The sequence below is a fragment of the Aedes aegypti genome, chromosome 2 (assembly GCF_002204515.2).
Source record: "Aedes aegypti strain LVP_AGWG chromosome 2, AaegL5.0 Primary Assembly, whole genome shotgun sequence".
Lineage (NCBI taxonomy): Eukaryota > Metazoa > Arthropoda > Insecta > Diptera > Culicidae > Aedes > Aedes aegypti.
Genome location: NC_035108.1, coordinates 442,716,533 through 442,729,830, shown reverse-complemented (window position 1 = coordinate 442,729,830; position 13,298 = coordinate 442,716,533). Strand labels below are relative to the sequence as shown.

Here is a 13,298-nt window from a genome sequence, read left to right as displayed (position 1 = left end):
AGATTTTCCCATCCTGATAAGGAAACACTTTTTTCTCGGGAATGCTCTAATAGATGTAATCACAGGATTTGATGTCGCCAACAAACAGTGTAATAATTCTTAGTCAGTATCAATTCTGGAGATCCTCCCTGCAATTCTTAATATCCTTGTTACATCCTCTTGAGCCTCTTCGGTAAACTGTCCAATAGAGACCAAGAAAGAAATTACCTCACTAGTATTAAAGGGACGAATGACCTTCGGGTTAAAGTCCCTCTCAAACAACAACAACAACAATTATCTCGCATCCTCGTATAAGGATTCAGTGTACAAAGCGTTGAGCAAATTTCTTCATAGCATCGATGTTACTGAATCGATTCACATTTGAACTGTCGAATCTATTTATCGATTTAATCGAATCCTTTGCATCTATATATTTGAATTGAAATTTATGAAGTTTGGGATGGGATCAAATGAATTAGCAGTCGACACCAACATCTTTCAATAAAATCAGTTTTCATATTCGATACAACAAATTCACTAATTGAAAATTTGGTTTCTCTCCCATCAATTCATTAAGAAACATTTATCGATTTCTACAAAATAAATCGAACCAAAAACTCGAATTAAGAAAACACTGCGTAACAAAAATGACATTTTTGCGTGTCTCAAGGATCAAAATATGTGTCTCGAGTAGATTTGAGGTTGCTGAATCTGATGCCATTTTCAGAAATGTTCCAGCACGTCACAATTTTTAGCTACAGGTCGCCAAAGTTGTATAAAACATTGATTTTATTGATGTTTATATGAAATTTAAAGTATAATTTATTGTAAATTTTTGTGATCAAATCCACTGAGCATGCTATTTTGCACTTAAACTTTCATTTTGGAATAAATTTGGTTGAAATTGCGCGATTAAATTTAAATTAAACCGATTTTTTCGACATGTTTTCTCTCTCCATATAAAATTCTTCGTTTCTCTTATATGGGAAAATACCATAGTTTTTAAAACCATCAAAAAATATTTTTTCCGCATCGAAAGTATTATAAAGTTTGCCGATAAGTATTGTTATAAAGATAAAGTTTGAATTCTATGGCAAATTAAGCAAATAAATTGCCATACAAGCTGGCAAACTTGCATGCAAGTTGGTTAAAATAGTCATTTTTTGCATTTTCAACAGCCAATATCTCAAAAACTAGACGTGCTATGATATTTCTGGAAACGACAATGGATTCAACAACCCTTAATTGAGTGAATAGCGGTATTTTGGTGCTTGAGACAAAAACGTGTTCCGCAGTGAAATCAATTCATTCGATACTAGATGCTCCAAACATCGATTCGATATTCGATATTTTCGATTAATCGTAATGACAACTTAAATATTCGAAATATCAATTTAAACTCAGCCAAAGCTAGTACGGATGCTGATATTGGGTGCCACTCATATAAACCAAAAAGCAATTAAACAGTTTGAAATGCATACTTACCGATTTTCTCGCATTAAAACATATTTACACAATTATGAAGAAACAATCCACAATCGCCTTCGTGTACTGCCGTTCTACGCATATTTGGCTCGCAGCTCATAAGGTTTACATAGAAAATGGGACAAGTAAGTGTAGATGAGCAGTGTAAGCAGGTTGTAATTTATTTATGGTCCCTTTTATACATGGGTTCGATCAACACAAATGAACAAATTCAACAAAATGTTATCATAGAAAAATGTATGAACAAATTTTGTTACATGATCTTTAATATGATCATCTTAAGATTTCAGTAATTCCGCTGTTTTATTTTGTATGATGCTGATAAATAACCTTCGCCAATCGTATCATCAATCAAGCGGTTCTGGTGATGGCAAATCACATGACACGATAACTATTACTAATATTCTAAAATATTTCAACAAATGTATATTTTTTCATTCTCCACAAATCATCAACTATTTATTGTAAAATGCATAAATGTTATAATTGTGAATAAAACTAAAATATAGGGATTTCTTATGAACAAACGAAAACTATATTATTTTTTATTGGTTTAGTGGGAAAAAATTTCATTATCGGTATTTTACTAGTACTACCGATGAATCTATGACAAAAGGTCGAAAGACAAAAGGTCGAAAGGACAAAAGGTCGAAAGGACAAAAGGTCGAAGAACAAAACAGAAGGGACAAAAGGTCGAAAATCTTTTTTCAAAGAAGGAAAAATTTCTCACCAAGCAAATCATATTCGACCTTTTGTCCCTTCGACTTTTTGTCTTTCGACCTTTTGTCCTTTCGACGTTTTGTCTTTCGACCTTTTGTCCATGAACCCTACCGATTCTGATCGATGTAGTACCGTTGAATCGGTATTCAGCAAAAGTAGTCGGAGCCGGAATCCCTAATTGACCACCTACTTCATAAATGAAACTAACGTTAGAAAAGTGAACGATGAAAAGAGTGTATGATATTTAGTCTGTTTGTCTGTGGTAAACCTGTCTGAACAGATTATTCCGATCTGTTGTTGATTGATGTCATTGTTGATTTGATTGCATAAAATTCGATACAGTGATGCCAGATATTCAAGTTAAGCCAATATAGGGGGTAGTGAATAGGTGTAAATTATATCTGCATGTAAGTAAACATTTTTTCAGACTTTCTTTTGACCGTCAGGCTAAAGCAGGCTAAAAACGGCTTTCTCTGCATTTCATAGTATTAGTTTCAAACCATTGGATGAACATGTTTCAGACTGCGGAAATGTGCGCGTCCAAATGATTTTTAGTGTCAAAAAGGTGCAAAATTTTATATAAAACCTTCAATAACTCGAAAAGTATGAGAGATAAAAATATGCTCTTTTGGAGAAAGTTATGTGTTTTTGCAAGTAACAAATAACACTAGAACAATTGAAAATTGTACAAAATCATCCAACCAAGTTATGATGAAAAAAGTGATTTTTAGGGGTGTTCCACAAAAAACTCCACAAATGTACATGAAAATCAAAAAATATGCATACGGTGTCTTCAGCAAAGTTGTTTCTTCTAATATTACCTACAACTTTCCCGAATAAAGTTTATTTTTAAATTCATAAATACGAAAAATAAAATTTCGTTCTCATTTATAGGTGGATTAATCACCAAACTGACACTTTCATAAAATAGCGATTATTTTATGGAAAAACTTTCCCGAAGACACTATAGTACTAAAATCATGTTTTCAAGGTCAAAACAATTTCGATCACGTTTTTTTCAGCGACGGCTACAGTGTGAGTCGTTCTGCAACCTTGGTTTTGATTAAATTCTAGAAATTGCTGATAAATATGGCAAAAATATAACAAATTTTGGTAAAACTTTTGATTTTGAAAAACATTGAAATGTATTCGTAAAAAGTTTAAAAGTTTGCTAGAAGTTTTGCATTAGAATTTTGACAGAAATTCCTTCAATAGTACTAACACTAAATTTTGTTCATAATTTTCTAAAATATATTATAGAAAATACTTTTAAAAGGCCGTCGCAACTTGCTAGAAAAATTCAAAAGGAAGTCATTTTGAGATTTACGTCAAATATTATTTTATAAATTCTTTCAAAACACTTTGAGGAGTCATGCAATAGTTTATTTCTGAAATATCACCAATAATTTTCCAGCATTTTTCTAGAATAAGTACTTTATAAGTTTGTCTAGCGATTTAGCTAGGAATTTTCCCATCAACATTTTGCTAAAGATCACTCACACCTTTTTTGTGACTTCTTCATCAAGGATTCCTGATGTTTGGAAGGGGATTTATCATAGGAGAATCTGTAACGGAATTTCTAAAGGAAGTTCTGGTGGATTTCTGAAAAAGGATGACAAAAATTATGACGACTTTCCTGAAGATAGTTCAGCTTAAATTTTTGACGCTGTTTGAGGAGTATTTCTAGGTATTTTAATGCAAAACAAACTAAAGATAAAACCGGCATAAAAACTTTGAAAAAAGAATAAAAAATTAAGAAAATGAAAAAAGAAATACATAAATTAGCAAACTACTCAGAAACTCACATACATAGGGTGGATGCTCTAAAACGAATGTATGATAAAAGGTCGAAATACAAAACGTCTAAAGGACAGAAGGTCTACAGACAAAAAGGTCGAAAGGATAAAAAAAAACGAACAGGAAAAAAGAAAGGTAAATGGATCAAAATCAGAGGCGTGTACGTGTTCGAAACCATGGGTAAGACAACCTGTGTCAAATATTTTGTGCACAGAGAAGCTAAGAAAAATTTATAACCATATGCAACCCTAGACTGGAAATTGAAAGTTACTATATTTGAGGGTTCAAGCGCAAAGGGGTGTAAGTGAAATTTAATCGGTTTTGAGATGAGCAATTTTTAAATAATTTCTAAGCGTTCTAACGATATTTTTTAGATGAATTTTCCGCTCAACAGAAATAATAACATAATTCTTAGAAGACCAGCTTGCAATTTGTATAGAAATAAAAAAATGCTGAAAAAACAGTAGACAAAGTAGATTTTCTCAAAACTAGTTTTTTTTTCACTGACATCCGTTTGCTTCTAACCTCCTCATTTTCTTGCCAGTCGTTACCACAAGACTAAGAAAGCTTTTCGTCTTAACAGAGCTGGTAGCGACTGAGTGCTTTGAAAATAGGAAAAAGAGACCTAAAATGAAACAAAACGAGACCGTAAAGAGAGCAAAGAGGAATCAAGAGAATAAAACGAAACCTAGGAGCCTGGTTAGATTCGATTATTCACAGCATCAGAGCAGACATTTCTCTAAGATGTATGACTTTTTTGTAATTACGTATTACTGTATGATTTTTCATCATTTTTCCTAGGAATTTCATCAGATATTTTTTCAGATCAAATGTTTAGATTTTATTCCGGAATTCGACAAAATTTCCAAAGAAATTTTTTCAAGGAAATTTTTCCAAGAATTTTGTTTAGGATACTACAATAATTACAATATAGGTTGAATTTGCTCAAGAAAAACCACATAAATGGGATTTCTTCAAACATTATTTCAGAAATCACCATAATTCCTCCAAAAATTCTTTGTTGAATTGTTTAAGAAATTCCTAATTCCTACAAGATTTTATTCAGTAATTCATCCATCGATTTCCCTGGAACATCCTGCAAGATTCCCGGTCAAAACCTCTAATTACCTTTTTTTCTCCAAGAATTTCTGGGGATTTCCTATAAAATTGCCTTTCAGAATTTATACAAGATTTCAACTCCATTAATTCTCTGAAGTAAGTATTGTTTTCCTTAGCGACTGGGTTAAAACAAAAAAATGGAATTGACAAGTTCAATACAAAGTTTGATATTAATTACTGACTGAAATGAAAGGATAATCTATTCTAACAGTTTGATATACAGTAGCGCTCAAAAGTAATTTGGAAAAGTTTTAAATAAACATTTTCCTTGGTTTTGGTGTCCAGTTTCTTATAGACTAAATTATATTAATATTTCTGTTCTTACCATAAAATAACAAGTTTACTATAAAAAAATGTAAAAAAAATGATTGGATTGATGAAGCTCGTTACTGTCGATTTAGGGTCCAATATATTTTATAATATATTGAACAAAAATTTCATTATATTTGAGGATTGTTTTTTTAATTATTCGTTGTTAGAAAATAGATTTCAATGAAGATGATCAAGAAAATATATTAATTTGAAATGAATCATCGTTAATATTATCCAATTTCAAATCATTTTAGAAAACTGGCCACTGTGTACATAATAGATTACAGTTGAAAAAATTTGGAATGTTTAGAAAATTATAGCGATTATTATACAAATACAATAATCTCTATTAATATTTCAGTTGATTTTCATTATCGGTTCCATACTGAAACAATCTTATACAACCTATAATGAAACCGTTAAATAATAAAAATTCTTCAAATTACCGAGTTATTAACAAAATTTAATGATAGTGCCATTTTGTTGACACTCGAATCTATTATCCTCATCAATATTCAGGCTATTCCATCAAGAGCATTGATATATCAAAACAAATGATGAGTTGATTGGGTGGAGATCTCCTGCAACATTGAAGGCATAATTCACGGAATAAATATCTTGCTTTAAATGTAATATTTGCCAAGAAGAGCATATTTTATTTCCTTGGAGAAATAAAGCCCCAACAGAAAATATGGATAAAACTAAAACGGCTGACTTTTGTCATGTTAGGGGCGGTCCATTAATTACGTAAGACACGACGAGGTTTTTCAACCCCCCCTCCCCCATGGTAAGATTTTTTGTACGAAAATTAAAAATAAATTGTATGGCGCGTAAGAAATCTCAGACCCCCCCTCCCCCCATAAACCCTTACGTAATTAATGGACAGCCCCTTAACAAATGGCAAAAAAATGTACTCCAAGTATTTAGAGCATTGATTTTTAATCAATTCATTAAACTTATTTTGTTTATTTATAAATTTAATAATTTGGACACGAATGTAATATAATATTTACATAATTATTTAAAGCTCCAAAACATCTGTTTGATTGCATTTATCAAGAAAATCTATAGTTTCATAGATATGTTTTCAATCTTGTCATATGAATGTTTTGAATAACCCAAGTTTATAAGTAAAAAAAAGAAGTTTCATAAAAAATAATTGTATGCAATTTCTTTTCAGCGCCTTTCTTTTTACGGACTTGATTCAAAATGCTACGTCCACTAGCTAGGACCCCTCCCTCCCCCTCGTCACACTTCGTCACAAATTCGTGAAGACCCCCCTCCCCCCTAAAAAGCTACGTCATTTATGGACGACCCCTTAAAAATAGAAACTTTTCAGAGACTTGCATTAAAATAGGGAGCCTCTTAAAAGAAACCTGCTACCAGCACTGTCTTTATCAGAAGGACGGCTCCAAAGGCAAGTTTCCCCGCCAGTTGCATGTCTCTAAGATCATTCATTGGATAAGCTAGTGTTATCATTCATATAACAAATAAATATCCTTTATATTTTTGAAATTTCCTGAATAGCATATTGATGCACAACAAAAACACTGTGATTTTGTGTAGTTTTTTTTTTCTTTGCTCCGAAACGACCGGCTAATACCAAGATTTTCAAAAGGAACTGACGATTCTTAAAAAATGTTTCATCAAATGTATCACTGGAATTTCTTCAACAATTCGTCAGAAATCTTTCAGAAAACCTTAATGATCTGTTCTAAATATTTTTATAAATAATGTCACTGAGTGGGAACTTGATCAAATAATTTTTCCTGAACTTACTAATCACTAATTCTAAAACTTTATACGGCAATTCTGAATCAGCCATGAACTTCTAGAGAGTGTGTTCTCTAGCCCCGAAGGCAATCCATGAGGCAACTGCGATCAGCTGTTTTTTTTATTGCTTTATTTCCCACCAAGCACACTAATAACACATTTTTTCTTCTTTCGACATTTGGTCTTTTCGACGTGTTGTCCCTAATTTTCTAAATTCCAAAGAATTTCATTCAATTTCACTCCTTAATTGTTTGGCTTATAGAATAACTGATTAGTAATTGAATCACACTCAAATTCAATCCAAGCTCAAGTTTCACAAAAATTTGACCTTGAAAAAACCCATGACGGGAATGGAATCACCAATCCCCCCAACACGTGCTCCTAGCAAATACAAACACAAAACACACGCAAAAAAAAAGAAAGCAGCAGGTGGCCGCAATCGGCCTCCCCGCCGTTGTTCTACACTCACCCAGTATGGTGTGCAGCTTATCCGAGGGCGACAGCTGACTGATCAGATCGTGCGACAGCTTATCACAGTCGATTTCCTCCGGGTGCACCTTCCGGGGTGCCGCCGCGCACGCCTTGGCCAGGAAACTCCCGGACGATTTGACGCCGGTCGGTGTACTGGGCGGGGATGTCGAGGTACCCACCGAGTGCCTATTGCTGCCGGTGCTGTGAGGATCGAGGACCAGTTCGGCGATTCCGAGGGCGATCGACGATGATGAGCTGCTAGTGAGGGTGGGTGATCGAGGTGTGATCAACGGGGACGACGATGACTCAGCGGGTTCGTCGTCGGTTTGCGAGGATGCTTCCGAAGTGGGGGCTCCCACTCGCAGGACGATCTCCGTCCGTTGGACTACTTTGGGTGCGATCGGGGGCGACTCGAGGAGGACACAAGCCGGCTCGAGGTTGATCTCCTTGGTGACACGTTCTAGCGCGGTGATGATCGATTCTTCAGCGATCGACGAATCAACCGCCGTGGATTGGTTTGCTTCCGCACAGATCGAGGTGTTGTTGCTACTGCTGATCGACGACGGATCTTCTTCGAGCTCCGGGACCGAAAACGCATCGAGTTTGGAGCTGTTGCTGGTGGTGTTGGTGCCTCCGTTTTGGTTCGCTTCCACTGGCGCTGGCTCGGAAACGGTGATCGTGCCAGTGATCGTGGTGGTGGTCGTGCTCGTTTCGAAGCAGTCGGATTTTTCTGAATTTTCGTTACAATTATTTACAGTTTGCTGGCCGCAGCCACCGATGGCCGGATGATTGAGATAATTGGTATTATTGATCGTTTCATTGCACGGGCCGGTGGCCGGTGGAGGCAGTGGTCCGATCTGGGCCGGGCTCTGTTGCTGTTGTGTTAGATACTTGGTGTCGAGAATTTGCGTCTTCTTCAGATCGAAAGTCGACTGGGACGTGTATTTGGGGCTGATAGCTTGATTGGTGGGGCTTCCTCCTCCCGATGGCGATGATGGCTTGTAGGCAGTGAGGGGAGGTGGCGATGAGGTCACCGGCGAGGACGCACTCGGAGGTGTGACCTGATTTTGCTGGGACTGCTGGGGCGTGAAATTGAACATCGATTTCAAACTATTGCTGGAGATTATGGGCGCACTGTGGGGAATCGTTTTCGGTGGTTTTCCACCGACACCAACACTACCTCCATTCGATGGCTTTCCATTGGCTCCCGTGGGGCTGCAGCTGTTGTTATTATTATTATTACTAACGCTGTTGTTATTGTTGTTCGAATAGAGCGAATATTTGACCCCAGGGGGCAACACGTCCGGTAGATTGCACTTGGGCGAGGGGGACAGGATTTCCTCCGGGAAGACGTCGTTGTGGTTGATACTGTCCTCGTTCGAGGTCAATGTCAGTTTGTAGCTACCATGATCGGGGTCCGAGTGCAGCTTATCTCGGGGCTGCCGCGGCAGATACGAGGCCTTGGAATTGCTCCTGCAAAAATACGAGAGAAAATAAATCGGAAACAACACATTAATAATCCATACATTTCAAAGCGAAATTATTCATAAAAGCTGTTCAGCGGTAGGAAGGAAGCGCAACACGTACAAAACGGCGAAAATGAAATACATAAATGTGGGGGCTTAGGTATATGTTGAGCGGAGGGCGCGAATCGATCGCGGTTGTGGCACAACGATTACTGACGCACGTACATGTAGATATATCTGATTAGGTAGGTTGGTAGGAGCCCCAAATCGAAGGGAGCCGCCGCGAGTTCAATGGATGAGTCAGAGTTTGAGTGCTGCGTTCCAATCCAGCGCCCCGATGAACGGCGGCATGGCTTGGCACAGTGGCCGCACTTCATGCAAATGTCGTCCAAAAGTACAACATTTTGACGAAGTTACAAGCGAAAGAGAGGATCGATGAAGAAGTCTTTAAGAAGGAACAGTGTTGGAATCTTTCTAAAATCGTTGAAAATTCCTAATTCATTAACCAAATTTGGTTTTTGAAAGAACACTAAAACCTCGATTTAGATACGAAGTCTTTTTTTATCATAACTTTTTTAGGAAGTTTGTTGATAGAATTCACTACTTGCCCAGAAATATTTGAAAGATTCAACTGCGATTCTTTGTGAATACAACAAAAGTTCTAAGTCATCCAAGAAATTCCGGAGAGATATGCTCTAAGCTCTACAATATCAACCAGCATAATAACTTTTCGTTTGATAAGCAGTACACTTTCAAAAACGGTTTTGAAGAAACAATATCCACGAAATTAAAAAAAAAAATCAAAATAGTCAATTTTATCTGACACCTCTGCAGTTCACCTGATGTAAAAAATCAAAATATACACCAATCGAACTAAAATTTTGGAGTATCACTGAGTCTTGAACAGTCAAAAGAAAAGTCAGAATTGTTTGCTTCATTTTTTCGCCTTTTGGCTAGCTTTGGACCACTGCGACGTGATGGTGGGCTTTTCGATTGACGGACGCTATATGCGAAGGGAAACCGGATAGTTGGTAGGTTGGTTAGCGTCGCGTCGCTGGAGGGGGGTTGTTTAGAGACGTCTAGAGTAGACGAGTTTTGGGCTGTTAGTGGATTAATGTTTTGGTGGAGCGCGCGCAGTGCCCATCTGTTGCGCTCCATTTTGGGATCCGTTTATCCGGTTAGCGGGTGAAAATTGTGAAATTTGGCGAAGGTGTTTTCCTCTGGAATAGGAACTGATAAATGAATCTTGAACTCCCATTTGGGTTCCACTGTTTATCAGTATTTTATAGTTTCCTACGATAACAGCTGCTCTTCTTTTTGTTCTTCTTCATATTCTTATTCTTCTCCTTATTCTTTTCTGAGACAGAGTTTTCTGCTCAGTTTAGTATTTTACAAGCTGTTCCACATCTCATACCAACTGAAACTTTTCTATGCCAAAATTGAAATATTGGCACACGAATACTATGTGGCACGATAATACTTTTTAACTCAGAAAGTTGGGAAAATTTTCATTTTGAGAGATCCTGCATCGTCAGACACCTTGAGGAGGGTTGTTATTTGTAGCTACGGCATTAGCACAAAACTAAGATTTATTCTAGGCATTTATACGTTATTCTAAAATATCTTACTTTGAATACTAAAATGGCCCTAAATTGTAAAAATCCTATTCGCTAGAACAGTGTTTCCCAACCTTTTTGAAGTTGCGATACCCTTTGAAGTTCTACAAAACATCTCATGGACCCCTGAAAATAGTTGTTCTTGAAATGAAAATTTATAAAAATATTCCAAAGATCTAATAGTGAACCTACAGATATCTTTGCAAAGCAAACCCACATCGGTAATCCACCACAGGTAATGCAAGAATTCTGCCAAGATCTTCAGATCAGACTACTTTTAAGTTCTCTAAAAATTTGACCAGAAGCTCAACAAACATCTTTCAAGAGTCTGATAAGAAACTTCTGAATATGATCTTGTCAAAATCCAACACATAATCCAGTAGTTGAAAAGCGTCCAGCAGAAACTCCTGCAAGCAATTTGTCAAAGTTTTTTATCGAGGAGTACGATAAAAAATCCCAGAATCACCTAAGCTCTTGTTAAGAATATGTTAGACATCCAACAAGAATCACTTCGGCAAGCTGTTTTGAATATTTTAAGAAACTTGCTGAAGTGTTTGTTAAGAGGCGTTGAAGAAAGTTCTTTAGTGACTCTTCAAAAACCCTGTCGGTTATCAGTCCAGATGCTTTGCTGAAATTTTTTAAGGATCACTATTGAGCAATTCTCGCTGAAACCAGGCCGCCATCGGCACCCATCGTTAGAATTCCAATTTTATGTCACTGATCGCTAGTTTTCGATAAAACTTAAGGGTGGTCCTTTCGGTTTTCTCAAATTTGTGGACTCCTCGCACGCCAGCCAGCTATACAGTTTGCGAAAAAGACCATGTTTTGATAAATCTTGGGTATTTCATCACGTGATATGTCTCATATTTCCTTTGGAACACATAGTAAACTTAGTGGCATCGTATAGAGAAAGGATATAGCTTTCATTTGAAGCTAAAAAAAAACTTTTTGGTGGCCATTTTAAATGTGACCACCATTTTGAATTTGGTTAGAAAAAATCGTTTTTTTACCATTAGCTCACCGCTCGTTTTGAATTCTGAGATCACCGTCAGAAAGCTGAGGAAAAATTGCGTATGATAGGCTACAGAAACTAGGTGAGTAAAGATGTTTACCCTATGAAATGAACGATTTTCTAAATCATGTTCTACGATTTTGACGTATAAAGCCTGTCCACGATAAATTTCGGACACGGATGGCGGGTGTACCACAGAAAGTTCGAGAATTTTACAGAAAGAAGGATTAACATCCTTGTCAACTGTTTATTTTGTAGATATAACTCTTTTATTCTGTAATAAACAATTGTTTTTGTTGAATTATGAGTAACTTTTTTTTGCTGCCATTATTTGGGTGTCCGAAATTTAACGTGGACAGGCTTTTTGGCGAGAGCAATGAATGTGAACAACATGTTTTCAATCCTTTGTATTTCATTCGTGTCGAGTGAAGAATAAGAGTATTATTTTGAGTGATAAAATCTGGCGGCCATCTTGGATTTTGACGCCATCTTGATTTGGGCTTTTTCGCAAACTGTTTAGCTGGCTAGGGTACGAGGGGTCCACCAATTTGAGAAAACCGAAAGGACCACCCTTAAGTTTTATCGAAAACATAAAATTGTAATTCCAACGATGGGTGCCGATGGCGGCCTGGTTTCAGCGTGAATCGCTCTATAGCAGATATCAGCCGTAAATTTCGTCAAAAATCCTACTGATGTATTCGAAAAGATTCTTCCATAGGCGGAAAAAGTGATTAATTTCGACTCTGCAATCCCGTTAATAGTTCGCCAAAGAATTTTCAAGAAGTTTTTTCGATGGTCTCGCCAGCTGGTAAAATCTGTCAGTGACAGCTAGAAATTTTTTAAAACAAAAACAAAAAAAGTTGATCTTACTGAACAATTTCAGACGAATTAGCCAGCAAAAACTCTCATAAAGAGCAGAACGATATACAAGTCAAAACAGCTTAAATCTGAACCTCACTTAAAAATTTAATCTTTCTAAACGAGCAAGGTAAGATAGTTCTAACATTCATTCACCGTTTTCCAACATCGAAGTGGAATTGTTTTCAGAAATTATTTTCACCAAAAAAGTTAAATGTGAATTGAATAACGTTTGGCACATAGCGTATTATTAATTCTTTCAAAAACAAATCATTCTTCCAATTAATTTTCTTTTTTTTTCAATTTTCTCCTTTCGACGTTCTGTCACTCAATCCATCAACCCACGAGGCAAACTCTAAAGTTTCAATATCAATAAATTTTACACCACACTCTTCGCAGGTTTTGACTTACTCATACTTCTTCGTACGTAATCAGGTTAATCTCTACATTAACCTTTACGTTACCGACCCCCGACAAGGCATTTTCAAATAGCTGCCATCTCGTCAATTTCCATTCGATTTTTTTGAAATTATCCTCAATGGACTTTAAAAAGGTACCAGTTTTTTGTCACAAATGGACAATACTGTATTCAGAACCATGCTGGAGATATTCCGGGTTGTACTGGGGTTACGAAGGTGCCAAAATTCCGTCTCAATCTGTATTAACTAGATTACACTGCGGAACACGGTT

The 13,298-nt window shown here is 36.5% G+C and overlaps 1 protein-coding gene across 1 annotated transcript in view; it reads right to left on the bottom strand.

Annotated features, from left to right (window-relative positions):
• Positions 1-13,298, bottom strand: part of LOC5572054 (protein Shroom) — an 808,873-nt gene that overhangs the window by 37,109 nt on the left and 758,466 nt on the right. Inside the window, exon 8 of the mRNA XM_021847884.1 lies at positions 7,655-9,129. Within this exon, the coding sequence (XP_021703576.1) occupies positions 7,655-9,129 (1,475 nt within the window). The remainder of the gene's footprint in view (positions 1-7,654; positions 9,130-13,298) is intronic.